A 12,574-nucleotide genomic window follows, 5' to 3' on the forward strand; every position below is an offset into this window, starting at 1 on the left:
GGGAAGGAGAGCATCAGAGGAAGCCAGATCCCCAGGAGCAGCGTGGGGGTGCTCTTGACCAGGATGGGGGCTTTGAGATTACTCTAAGGAGATGGGGTGCCACAGGGAGGAGCAGGGTCTGGTGGTGTTGCAAAAAGATCACCCTGGCTGCTGAGGGGGTGTTGGTGGAGCAGGGAGGACGCAGAGTGGAGGCAGGAAGAACAGGAGACAGGGAGGACCAAGGACCACGGAGATGAGAAGGGTAGCAGTCTTGGACCAGAGTCAACAAAATCCAATAATGGGTTAGATTTGGGAGTGAGGAACAAAGGAGAGGGGAGAGAATCCTGGCTGCTTTGTTTGAGTCACCAGGTAGAAGGCAGAGCCCTTTGCACAGAGGGGGAAGCCTGGGGACAGTGGAGGTGAAGGGGACGAAGCCCTCCGGTTTGAACATCTGAGCTCTGAAATGTCCTCGGGGCATCCACGTGGGCAGATGGATGAGTACGTGTGGAGCTTGGAAGACAGGTCACGTCCAGAGACAGAGCATTCATCGAAGGTTGAGGCTAGGAGCCCACCCCCACCACGCTTAGACCCAGCAAAGTAGGAGGAGGAGGAGGAAGGTCCAAAGGCAGAGAGGCAGGTAGAGAGGGAGGAGGTCAGCCCAAAAGTGGAGTGGGGGAGGGGAAGAAGTTGAGAAAGGAAATGGTTTTGAGAAGGAAGGAGAGTCAACTGTGTTGAGAGGTGGAGACAATGGGGACAGAGGACTGACAAAAGAAAGATAGTTGAGGTGTCACAGCCCAGCCTTGGCGGGGGTTAGCGGGGGGCAATGGGCGTCCTGGAGCGTCCTGGACTTGGAGTCAGCAGGTGCAGAAGGAAGGAGAGTGGGAAGAGACAAGGCCGAAAACAGAGGAAATTAGTTGAGAGCCGGCCTGTGGGCCAACTGGGCCAGCTGGAGACACCAGACCCACAGATGTTCCCAGGGCGGGGGCTCGCCGGGGGGGTTCAGTGCTCTCTCTGAAGAAGGACTCCAGAAAAGTCACAGCTGAAAACAAGAGAGAGGACAATGTCTGGTGTAAGCCGTGACAAGTCTAACACTGAAGGTTCAATAGACAGACACTCTCACAGCAGAGGTAAAGAGCAGCAGTTTGCCTGAATGAGAACAAGCAGTCTTGGCCCTCAAGGGGGAGAAGCGTTGGGGCGGGGGGACCGGCGGCGGGGGCCTGGGAGGACTGGACACACGAGGCCAACCGGGGAGGCTGGTTTGTGGCAGAAGACATGCGTTTCTTCGCTGACCTCACGTTTACTACCTGGGAGGTAGAAAAGCCTGGGGAGCAAGACCATGCCAACCTAAGTACCACACAGAGAGGGAGCCTCCCTATAAGAAAATGGTATCTATTCAGAAATAGGCGTTGCAGTGGGGACGCGTGCGCCCTAGTGAACTATGTGCATATTCAGGCAGGGAAAAGGAAGACAAAGGTTTTTCAGGAAACGTGAAGAGGATTACATAATTGTTTTGAGATAATGATCTTTGGCTACAAGGATGAATAACAAGGGTAGCATTGGTCAGGGACTTGGACAGGAAGTTGCTGGGCAGGTGTCCTCGCAGAAGCATTATTTGTGTCAGGTTGCAACAGCCTTTGTGCCAATTTGTGGGTTTTGCAGTCTTCTGTGATGGCTTTTGTTATCAGGCATTCGTGCATGGGAACCCTGCCTCCATGGCCCTCCACAGCTCTATTTGTCAGGTTTTTGGATTTTTGTTTGCTTGAACAACAAGTGACTCCATCTTGATTCTGAAACGTTTCACAACCATACGGGCGAGCCAAAGTCTAATTGTGAGGCCCACTCCAATGCGACCTGCTTCTGGGCAACGTGATAGACTGGCCACGGCTTATATCACAAAAGGAGAAAGGCTTCGATCTTGACGCTAGGAGCTTTCTCCTGGAAACGGGCTGATGACGCCTGTCACCTGTAAGATGAGGAGGAAAGGAGCAAAGGAGATTCACAGAAGAGGGACCGGGAACGGCCAGTGAGAGACCTCGTCACCGTTCGGGGAAACGCAAGGCACACAGCGATGAGGTGGTGTCTCTCCCTGTGGGATGGGCAAGTGAGCGAGGCTGGACAAGACCAAAGGCTGCTCGGGCTGTGGGAACCCAGGACCGCTCCCACGCTGCCAGTGGGAGGAAACATGGGTTCGGCCACGCACCGGAGGTCACAGATGAGCCATGCTTGGTCGTGGCGTTGATGGGCACAGCCCAAGTCCCAGCAGAGCCACTGCCGGCTGTGCACCCCAGAGCCTTTCTCGCTGACGGTGGTGGCTCAGACAGGCATGCGGGATGCCACGGGCAGCAGTGTCTGCAACAGCCAAACAGTGGGAAGGACCCGAATGTCCATCCATAGGGTCACAGACAAACACTCTGGGCTGTGATTCAGTTTGGGTGAGCTGGAAGCTTGGGGGAAACCTTGGCCAGCAAGTTGCCAAACAGGAGGCCAGGCAAGGAAAGAGAAGGGGATGAGGGAACGACACCCAGAGGTGTGACCCCGTGGGAACCTGTTTGCCACCTGTCTGGTGGAGATGCTGTTCACATGGCCCCAGACTCCTGTGATGGGTCAGGTGCATGGTCGTCAGATCCACAGGCACAGAATCTCTGCTTTGAGCCAGGCTGCTCTGCCCTGGTGCAGCGTCTAGCCCCGGCAGCAGAGGACTGGTGAAAAACCTATGGAAGGGTGACTCAGGCCTGACAGACGGAGGTCTCCAGGGAGGTACCGCACCCATGCTGCCCTCAGGGCCAAGAGAGGCCATCAGGCTGGTGAGGGCACTGGGGGCAGGGGACAAATTGAGTAGTCCACTCCCCGCAGACTACCTTTCCAGACACACATTCGGGCAGAGACCCAGACTTGGGACTTGAGGCTGCAAAACGGACAAGGCCCGGGCATACTTGGGTGCTGGGTCACCCTCCCCGGTGCTGGCTCCTGGCACCAGGGCCGCGAAGTGCTTTGGCTGGAGGGCTGTGGGTCCCTGGAGCGGGATGGGCAGCGGGGAGATGGCAGACCCTCCGTGGGTGGTGTGCGTGAGCCGCGTGAGCGCCTGGAGCATCTCCTCACGGAATGGCACCCGCACCAGGTGCCCCTGGCGTCGCCTGGCTTCGCCAGCCAGAGGACCAGTCCTGGACGGGCAGGGGGAGGACAAGAGCCGGTGAACAGGCCCCAGAACCCAGCTCCCTGACCCTGGCCAGAACGCAGAGCTGCCTGGCCCACCTCAGATAACTCCCTGGCCCTCTGGTGGGCACGCCGGGGTGCAGCCTCCTGGCCCCGCTGGCGCCTCTGGGGCACGCGCGGGAGGGGCAGAGGCCTGAACCAGGAACAGCTGTTGTGAGAGCCAAAGGCGCGGGGACCTGCGGCCCACCGACCTTTGGACACCCCGGTGGGGGTGGGTGGTGGGCTGGCGCCTGTGTTCCCGGGACCCGTGGCGCAAGGGGAGTGGGGGCGGGGCTAGGGGACAGGAGCAGGTGACGTCACCTGGGGTCCCGGGGCGCTCGAGACGGCGGCGAGAGCCAGGCCACGTGACCCGCCCGCGCCAACCGCCCTGCGCTCTCCCGGGCCGGCGACGCGGAAGGGTCCGCGCTGCACCGCCGCCGCACCCCCTCCCGGTGACCGCACTGCAGAGAGCGGCTGCGAGCAGGCGCCGGCGCACTGGCCCACGTGCCGAGCGAGCGAGGAAGAGGCACAGTCAGAGCGAACGCCCGCGCGGGGAGCCAGGGGCGCCAGACCCCGCCGCCGAGGCAGCGGCGCGCAGCCCCCCGACGCGCCCTGTGGGGACCCCGACCAGGAGGGACCCTGCCCCGGGAAAAGGTATCAGACCCACCAGGGGAGGGGGACGCTGGGTCCCGGGAGAGACTCCACCGCCCCTCGCCTGTCCGCCCTAACAGAACTGAAGCAGCCTGCCGGGAAGGGGTCTGGGGTCCGGGGTTCGGGGGCGGCGCGGGGATGAGGCCAAGACCTGCAGGGACCCGCCCCCCCCCGGAGTGGGCGGGGCCTGGCTGCAGAGGCGCGGCCAGGGGAGGAGGGTGGCTGGGGATGGGGGTGGGGGTGGACGTGGACGTGGGCGTCGGGAGGGGTGGGCATTAACCTCGCTCTCGGCCGCTCGCATTCACAGGCTGTGGAGACCCGGGCTGTTCTCCCTGAGTCCTAGGCTCCCACCTCAATTCATTCCCCCACACCCCCGCCGCCCCGTGCCTCCCTGGTCCGTGCTGGGAACCCTATCCTGCCCCTCGTATCAGCCCGGCACTGGCCAGAATTGCGGGCATGGCGGTGAAGATGCTGCAGGACTGGTGCAGGTGGATGGGGGTCAACGCTCGCAGTGGTCTGCTCATCCTGGGCATCCCGGAGGACTATGATGATGCCGAATTCCAAGAGTCCCTCGAGGCTGCCCTGTGGCCTATGGGACACTTTACGGTGCTAGGCAAAGTGTTTCGAGAGGAGCCACCGCGGCCCTGGTCGAGCTCAACTGGGAAGTCAACTATGCTTTGGTCCCCAGGGAAGTCTCCGGCACGGGAGGCCCGTGGAACGTGGTCTTTGTGCCCTGTTGCTCAGGCGAGAAGTTTCTCGGTCTCGGTCGTGTGTTCCACTTCCCGGAGCAACAGGGGCAGATGGTGGAGAGCCTGGCCGGCGCCCGGGGCGTGGGGCTGCGCAGGGTGTGCTGGCTCCGATCCATCGGTCAGGTGGTCCAGCCCTGGGTGGAGACCGTGAGGTACCAGAGCCTGGGCGTGTTTTCCGGGAGGGACCAGCCAGCCCCAGGGGAGGAGTGCTTTGAGGTCTAGCTAGACCACACCACCGATATGCTGCATGTGTGGCAGGGGTTCTCGGAAAGGGAGAGGAGGAGGAGGCTGCTGGAAGGCTTGCGTGGGACCGTCCTGCAGCTCGTGCACGCTCTCCTGGCGGAGAACCCCGCCAGGACGGCGCAGGACTGTCTGGCGGCCCTGGTCCAGGTGTTTGGAGACAGTGAGTCCCAGGTGACCATCCTGGTGAAGTGTCTGACCGCTCAGCAGCAGTCAGGCGAGCATCTCTCGGCTTTCGTGTTGCGGCTGGAAGTCCTGCTGCAGAAGGCCATGGAGAAGGAGGCCCTGGCCAGAGCATCTGCCAACCGCGTGCGCCTGAGGCAGATGCTCACCAGGGCCCACCTTACTGAGCCTCTGGATGAAGCACTGAGGAACCTGAGAATGGCCGGGAGGTCTCCAAGTTTCCTGGAGATGCTGGGGCTCGTTCGGGAGTCTGAGGCATGGGAGGCCAGTCTAGCCAGGAGCGTGAGAGCCCAGGCACAGGAAGCAGCCAGTGCCTGGGCTGATGCCCAGGCTATTGCCAGAGCCCACACTAAAGTAGAGGCGGTCCCAGGAGGTCCTGGCTGGGGGCCAGAGGGCCTCATCCAGGCAGGGGGCCAGGAGGCTGAGGAGCTCCTCCCTGAGGGGCTCAAGCTGGTCCTGGAGGAATGTGATAACTAGGTTGGGGCTGGGGAGGCAGCCCAGCGTGAGTCCTCCCTGGGCAAATAGGCTCCGAGGACTCCTGGGCCTCCTCCTCTCAGGCAGCCTCGAGGGACTCTTGGAATTCGGCATCATCATAGTCCTCCGGGATGCCCAGGATGAGCAGACCACTGCGAGCGTTGACCCCCATCCACCTGCACCAGTCCTGCAGCATCTTCACCGCCATGCCCGCAATTCTGGCCAGTGCCGGGCTGATACGAGGGGCAGGATAGGGTTCCCAGCACGGACCAGGGAGGCACGGGGCGGCGGGGGTGTGGGGGAATGAATTGAGGTGGGAGCCTAGGACTCAGGGAGAACAGCCCGGGTCTCCACAGCCTGTGAATGCGAGCGGCCGAGAGCGAGGTTAATGCCCACCCCTCCCGACGCCCACGTCCACGTCCACCCCCACCCCCATCCCCAGCCACCCTCCTCCCCTGGCCGCGCCTCTGCAGCCAGGCCCCGCCCACTCCGGGGGGGGGCGGGTCCCTGCAGGTCTTGGCCTCATCCCCGCGCCGCCCCCGAACCCCGGACCCCAGACCCCTTCCCGGCAGGCTGCTTCAGTTCTGTTAGGGCGGACAGGCGAGGGGCGGTGGAGTCTCTCCCGGGACCCAGCGTCCCCCTCCCCTGGTGGGTCTGATACCTTTTCCCGGGGCAGGGTCCCTCCTGGTCGGGGTCCCCACAGGGCGCGTCGGGGGGCTGCGCGCCGCTGCCTCGGCGGCGGGGTCTGGCGCCCCTGGCTCCCCGCGCGGGCGTTCGCTCTGACTGTGCCTCTTCCTCGCTCGCTCGGCACGTGGGCCAGTGCGCCGGCGCCTGCTCGCAGCCGCTCTCTGCAGTGCGGTCACCGGGAGGGGGTGCGGCGGCGGTGCAGCGCGGACCCTTCCGCGTCGCCGGCCCGGGAGAGCGCAGGGCGGTTGGCGCGGGCGGGTCACGTGGCCTGGCTCTCGCCGCCGTCTCGAGCGCCCCGGGACCCCAGGTGACGTCACCTGCTCCTGTCCCCTAGCCCCGCCCCCACTCCCCTTGCGCCACGGGTCCCGGGAACACAGGCGCCAGCCCACCACCCACCCCCACCGGGGTGTCCAAAGGTCGGTGGGCCGCAGGTCCCCGCGCCTTTGGCTCTCACAACAGCTGTTCCTGGTTCAGGCCTCTGCCCCTCCCGCGCGTGCCCCAGAGGCGCCAGCGGGGCCAGGAGGCTGCACCCCGGCGTGCCCACCAGAGGGCCAGGGAGTTATCTGAGGTGGGCCAGGCAGCTCTGCGTTCTGGCCAGGGTCAGGGAGCTGGGTTCTGGGGCCTGTTCACCGGCTCTTGTCCTCCCCCTGCCCGTCCAGGACTGGTCCTCTGGCTGGCGAAGCCAGGCGACGCCAGGGGCACCTGGTGCGGGTGCCATTCCGTGAGGAGATGCTCCAGGCGCTCACGCGGCTCACGCACACCACCCACGGAGGGTCTGCCATCTCCCCGCTGCCCATCCCGCTCCAGGGACCCACAGCCCTCCAGCCAAAGCACTTCGCGGCCCTGGTGCCAGGAGCCAGCACCGGGGAGGGTGACCCAGCACCCAAGTATGCCCGGGCCTTGTCCGTTTTGCAGCCTCAAGTCCCAAGTCTGGGTCTCTGCCCGAATGTGTGTCTGGAAAGGTAGTCTGCGGGGAGTGGACTACTCAATTTGTCCCCTGCCCCCAGTGCCCTCACCAGCCTGATGGCCTCTCTTGGCCCTGAGGGCAGCATGGGTGCGGTACCTCCCTGGAGACCTCCGTCTGTCAGGCCTGAGTCACCCTTCCATAGGTTTTTCACCAGTCCTCTGCTGCCGGGGCTAGACGCTGCACCAGGGCAGAGCAGCCTGGCTCAAAGCAGAGATTCTGTGCCTGTGGATCTGACGACCATGCACCTGACCCATCACAGGAGTCTGGGGCCATGTGAACAGCATCTCCACCAGACAGGTGGCAAACAGGTTCCCACGGGGTCACACCTCTGGGTGTCGTTCCCTCATCCCCTTCTCTTTCCTTGCCTGGCCTCCTGTTTGGCAACTTGCTGGCCAAGGTTTCCCCCAAGCTTCCAGCTCACCCAAACTGAATCACAGCCCAGAGTGTTTGTCTGTGACCCTATGGATGGACATTCGGGTCCTTCCCACTGTTTGGCTGTTGCAGACACTGCTGCCCGTGGCATCCCGCATGCCTGTCTGAGCCACCACCGTCAGCGAGAAAGGCTCTGGGGTGCACAGCCGGCAGTGGCTCTGCTGGGACTTGGGCTGTGCCCATCAACGCCACGACCAAGCATGGCTCATCTGTGACCTCCGGTGCGTGGCCGAACCCATGTTTCCTCCCACTGGCAGCGTGGGAGCGGTCCTGGGTTCCCACAGCCCGAGCAGCCTTTGGTCTTGTCCAGCCTCGCTCACTTGCCCATCCCACAGGGAGAGACACCACCTCATCGCTGTGTGCCTTGCGTTTCCCCGAACGGTGACGAGGTCTCTCACTGGCCGTTCCCGGTCCCTCTTCTGTGAATCTCCTTTGCTCCTTTCCTCCTCATCTTACAGGTGACAGGCGTCATCAGCCCGTTTCCAGGAGAAAGCTCCTAGCGTCAAGATCGAAGCCTTTCTCCTTTTGTGATATAAGCCGTGGCCAGTCTATCACGTTGCCCAGAAGCAGGTCGCATTGGAGTGGGCCTCACAATTAGACTTTGGCTCGCCCGTATGGTTGTGAAACGTTTCAGAATCAAGATGGAGTCACTTGTTGTTCAAGCAAACAAAAATCCAAAAACCTGACAAATAGAGCTGTGGAGGGCCATGGAGGCAGGGTTCCCATGCACGAATGCCTGATAACAAAAGCCATCACAGAAGACTGCAAAACCCACAAATTGGCACAAAGGCTGTTGCAACCTGACACAAATAATGCTTCTGCGAGGACACCTGCCCAGCAACTTCCTGTCCAAGTCCCTGACCAATGCTACCCTTGTTATTCATCCTTGTAGCCAAAGATCATTATCTCAAAACAATTATGTAATCCTCTTCACGTTTCCTGAAAAACCTTTGTCTTCCTTTTCCCTGCCTGAATATGCACATAGTTCACTAGGGCGCACGCGTCCCCACTGCAACGCCTATTTCTGAATAGATACCATTTTCTTATAGGGAGGCTCCCTCTCTGTGTGGTACTTAGGTTGGCATGGTCTTGCTCCCCAGGCTTTTCTACCTCCCAGGTAGTAAACGTGAGGTCAGCGAAGAAACGCATGTCTTCTGCCACAAACCAGCCTCCCCGGTTGGCCTCGTGTGTCCAGTCCTCCCAGGCCCCCGCCGCCGGTCCCCCCGCCCCAACGCTTCTCCCCCTTGAGGGCCAAGACTGCTTGTTCTCATTCAGGCAAACTGCTGCTCTTTACCTCTGCTGTGAGAGTGTCTGTCTATTGAACCTTCAGTGTTAGACTTGTCACGGCTTACACCAGACATTGTCCTCTCTCTTGTTTTCAGCTGTGACTTTTCTGGAGTCCTTCTTCAGAGAGAGCACTGAACCCCCCCGGCGAGCCCCCGCCCTGGGAACATCTGTGGGTCTGGTGTCTCCAGCTGGCCCAGTTGGCCCACAGGCCGGCTCTCAACTAATTTCCTCTGTTTTCGGCCTTGTCTCTTCCCACTCTCCTTCCTTCTGCACCTGCTGACTCCAAGTCCAGGACGCTCCAGGACGCCCATTGCCCCCCGCTAACCCCCGCCAAGGCTGGGCTGTGACACCTCAACTATCTTTCTTTTGTCAGTCCTCTGTCCCCATTGTCTCCACCTCTCAACACAGTTGACTCTCCTTCCTTCTCAAAACCATTTCCTTTCTCAACTTCTTCCCCTCCCCCACTCCACTTTTGGGCTGACCTCCTCCCTCTCTACCTGCCTCTCTGCCTTTGGACCTTCCTCCTCCTCCTCCTACTTTGCTGGGTCTAAGCGTGGTGGGGGTGGGCTCCTAGCCTCAACCTTCGATGAATGCTCTGTCTCTGGACGTGACCTGTCTTCCAAGCTCCACACGTACTCATCCATCTGCCCACGTGGATGCCCCGAGGACATTTCAGAGCTCAGATGTTCAAACCGGAGGGCTTCGTCCCCTTCACCTCCACTGTCCCCAGGCTTCCCCCTCTGTGCAAAGGGCTCTGCCTTCTACCTGGTGACTCAAACAAAGCAGCCAGGATTCTCTCCCCTCTCCTTTGTTCCTCACTCCCAAATCTAACCCATTATTGGATTTTGTTGACTCTGGTCCAAGACTGCTACCCTTCTCATCTCCGTGGTCCTTGGTCCTCCCTGTCTCCTGTTCTTCCTGCCTCCACTCTGCGTCCTCCCTGCTCCACCAACACCCCCTCAGCAGCCAGGGTGATCTTTTTGCAACACCACCAGACCCTGCTCCTCCCTGTGGCACCCCATCTCCTTAGAGTAATCTCAAAGCCCCCATCCTGGTCAAGAGCACCCCCACGCTGCTCCTGGGGATCTGGCTTCCTCTGATGCTCTCCTTCCCTCCCCAAAATCCACCCCGTGTCGCCATGCCCCCAGCTCCTCTCACCACACTCCTGCCAATCTGGCCTGTTCAGCTGACCCCGCAGCACAGGGCTTGTTCCCACCTTCGGCCTTTGCCATCCCTCCTTCCTCTGTGTGAGCCATCGGCCCCAAGAACCTTCTGTGGCAGCAGCTTCCTCCTGCTCTTCCTCTTCCTCCTCACCCTCCTCCTCCTCTCCCTCCCCCTCCTCCTCCTCCATGTCTCAGCTGAACTGTCCCCTCCTCCCATAGGCCCCCTCTGCTGGGACACACAAATCACATGCCCTCCATTTATATTCTCATATTCTTATTGGCAGCATCAGTATGTGTCGGCACGTGAGAAATGCTGGTCTGAGTCTTTGCTTTTGGGCATCAGGGGCTCCCTCCCCAGATGGCAAGCTAGAGCCCCAGAAGGTGAGGTGGACTTGCCGGTGTGTCTAGCCCATTTGTACTGCTGTAGCAAGATACCTGAGACTGGGTAACTTACAAGGAACAGAAATGTATTGCTCCCAATTCTGGCGGCTGGGAAGCTCAGTCAAGGCACTGGAGACTGGGAAACTTACAAAGAATAGAAATTTCTTGTTCCCAATTCCAGAGGCTGGGAAGCCCATGATCAAGGCACCAGTAGGTTCAGCGTCTGGTGGGGGCTCAGGCGGACTCCCTGGTAAAAGTAAAGGAATTGTACAGGTGGCCCCTGCTTGGTTTGGCTCCCAGAGTCTTCCATCTTTTTTGCTTGGTCCCCCTGATTGCCAGCAGCAGGCACTGCACAGAGCCAGCATGCCCAGCAGATGTTGGACACCTGAAGGGATAAACACGCACTGCACTCACAAGCACTGCACTGTGAGGTGGCACTTGATTGGAGATGCTGCAATCAAGATTCATAGAAGGCTCTGGGTTGCTTGGTGGCCAGACGCCTCCATAGAGCACCTGCTGTAGTACTGGCTCTTGAGAACCAAGTCCCAAGGACAGCCAGCCTTGCTGAGTGCCTCCAACACAGACCTGGATGCAGAGGAGGTCTCCTTGTGTGTTTCTCCTCACCTGGCTGCCTCCCAGCTGGCTGACCTCGGACATGTCCCTTAGAACCTCCACAGGTTGAGTGGGAGCATTGTCTGCTCCCGAACCAGAAAGGGCTTCTTTGCTGTGCACCACAATGTCCGAGAGCCCAGACTCTGCACAACCAGCGGAAGCCCTCCTGTGTCCTCCAGGGACAGCCTGGGGCTCCTCTCTACTGTCCTATCTCAGGCAGGGCCAAAGCTTCCCAATCTGTGGCTTTGGGCCAGCTCCCCACCGGCCGCGGCGGGCTCTGACTGCTCAGAAGCGTCCTTTCCCCAATGCCCTCTTTGATTCTGCTCCCAACGGCTCTCTGCCCTGCCCAGAGCCCACAACAGGCCCTTGGGCGGCCAGGCTAGCACCTGCCTCCTGCCATATGACCCTGCCGTTCCCTGACTGGCTGCCCCCACCTGGGGCAGGAGGAGCAGTACTTCCTCAGCTTTTGTCTGGCTGTGCCCCACCCCACACACACCGAAGCACATACACACACACACACACACGCATGCACACACACGCACGCACGCGCACGCACACACAACCTGCCCTGCCCCTAGCCTGCCCTCTGTAGCCTCACAGGTGCAGGTGGCTCCTTCCCAGCTAGCAGGGTTTTCTGAGGGACAGCCCGATGTGGCACGCCATGCTTCCCAGACTCAGGGTCCTGCTGGGCTGAATAAGTGTGAGCTTGTTCTCCGTTGGTCCTTGACACAGCTGTCTGCCTGTGGCACAGTCTTCAACTCGTTGAAGTCCCTCTGGAGGAGCGTGGGTTGGGGAGAAGAAGGCGTTGGTTGCTTTGGGGATGTCAGGCTGCCACACTGTGTTGTACTGGTCAGCGTCCCTCTTGGGGGCTGCATTGTCCAATAGAAACATTATGCGAGACGTTTATGTGTTTTCAAAATCTTCTAGTAGCCTTATTTAGAAGAATTTTGCCTTATTTAAAAGAAACTAGTGAAATTAATTTTAACGATGTGTTCTATTTAGCTCAACATATCCAAAATGTTATCATTTCAATGACTGACTAGTATAATAAGTTACCGATTCGATAGCTTACCTTCTTTTTTTGCAATAACTCATCGCTCATGGTTTCTTTCTCCTCTCCCAGCACTGCCTTTCCAGTGTTCGCCATTCCATAAAAGGATGATCCAGAAGAAGAGGGAAGGCTGATGGACTGACAGTCTGTTCAGCGGTGAGCTGGGGTTTGTTTTTCCTCCTGAAGGACTCCGTCAACTCTTTTGGGAATGCACTGTCCTCCCCTGCCCTGGAGTGTCTGCTGAGCTATTATAGTTTCTCCCCAGGAGCTTAAGCCTCAAGTCTCTCACTTCTGTCAATTGCCCATCTCAGAGGAAGGTGGGCACAATAGAATGTCTGACTGAAATTTTCTCCTTTCCACCTGCCATTTGATCATTCATCACACCTTTGAGACCTGCTCTGTGCTTGAGAATTTTCTACTATGCTAAGTGTGAGACCCAGCCCAGGCCATCAGAGAGCTTAGGGTCTTTTCAGGCAGGGGGTGTGGGACAAGCCATGAGCATAAAATGATGAAATGACAATAAACT

At 59.8% G+C, this 12,574-nt stretch overlaps 3 protein-coding genes across 3 annotated transcripts; 2 read left to right on the top strand and 1 right to left on the bottom strand.

Moving 5' to 3' along the window:
• Positions 1 to 1,453: 1,453 nt before the first annotated feature.
• Positions 1,454 to 4,280, bottom strand: LOC123571014 (uncharacterized). Its single transcript, XM_045383500.3, has 3 exons — positions 4,262 to 4,280; positions 3,493 to 3,973; positions 1,454 to 3,140 (listed from the first exon to the last, which is right to left on the bottom strand). The coding sequence occupies exons 1-3, from the start codon at positions 4,278 to 4,280 to the stop codon at positions 2,834 to 2,836; spliced, it is 807 nt and encodes a 268-aa protein (XP_045239435.2). The 3' UTR covers positions 1,454 to 2,833.
• Positions 4,219 to 5,491, top strand: PNMA6A (PNMA family member 6A). The gene is given in 2 exon segments (XM_005596082.4): positions 4,219 to 4,453; positions 4,456 to 5,491. Coding segments are annotated over 2 exon segments (1,191 nt in total). The 5' UTR covers positions 4,219 to 4,278; the 3' UTR covers positions 5,472 to 5,491.
• Positions 5,492 to 5,674: 183 nt separating this feature from the next.
• On the top strand, positions 5,675 to 8,501 carry LOC123571015 (uncharacterized). The gene is made up of 3 exons (XM_045383501.3): positions 5,675 to 5,693; positions 5,982 to 6,462; positions 6,815 to 8,501. The coding sequence occupies exons 1-3, from the start codon at positions 5,675 to 5,677 to the stop codon at positions 7,119 to 7,121; spliced, it is 807 nt and encodes a 268-aa protein (XP_045239436.2). The 3' UTR covers positions 7,122 to 8,501.
• Positions 8,502 to 12,574: the final 4,073 nt, after the last annotated feature.

Source organism: Macaca fascicularis, chromosome X, assembly GCF_037993035.2.
Source record: "Macaca fascicularis isolate 582-1 chromosome X, T2T-MFA8v1.1".
In the NCBI taxonomy this organism is placed as follows: Eukaryota; Metazoa; Chordata; class Mammalia; order Primates; family Cercopithecidae; genus Macaca; species Macaca fascicularis.

What these genes read in the sequence shown, in the direction of transcription:
- LOC123571015 (XM_045383501.3), top strand. An exon ending in CGAGCGCCCCGGGACCCCAG is followed by an intron (nt 6,463 to 6,814) that starts GTGACGTCACCT and finishes CTGCCCGTCCAG; the next exon opens with GACTGGTCCTCTGGCTGGCG.
- LOC123571014 (XM_045383500.3), bottom strand. An exon ending in CGAGCGCCCCGGGACCCCAG is followed by an intron (nt 3,141 to 3,492) that starts GTGACGTCACCT and finishes CTGCCCGTCCAG; the next exon opens with GACTGGTCCTCTGGCTGGCG.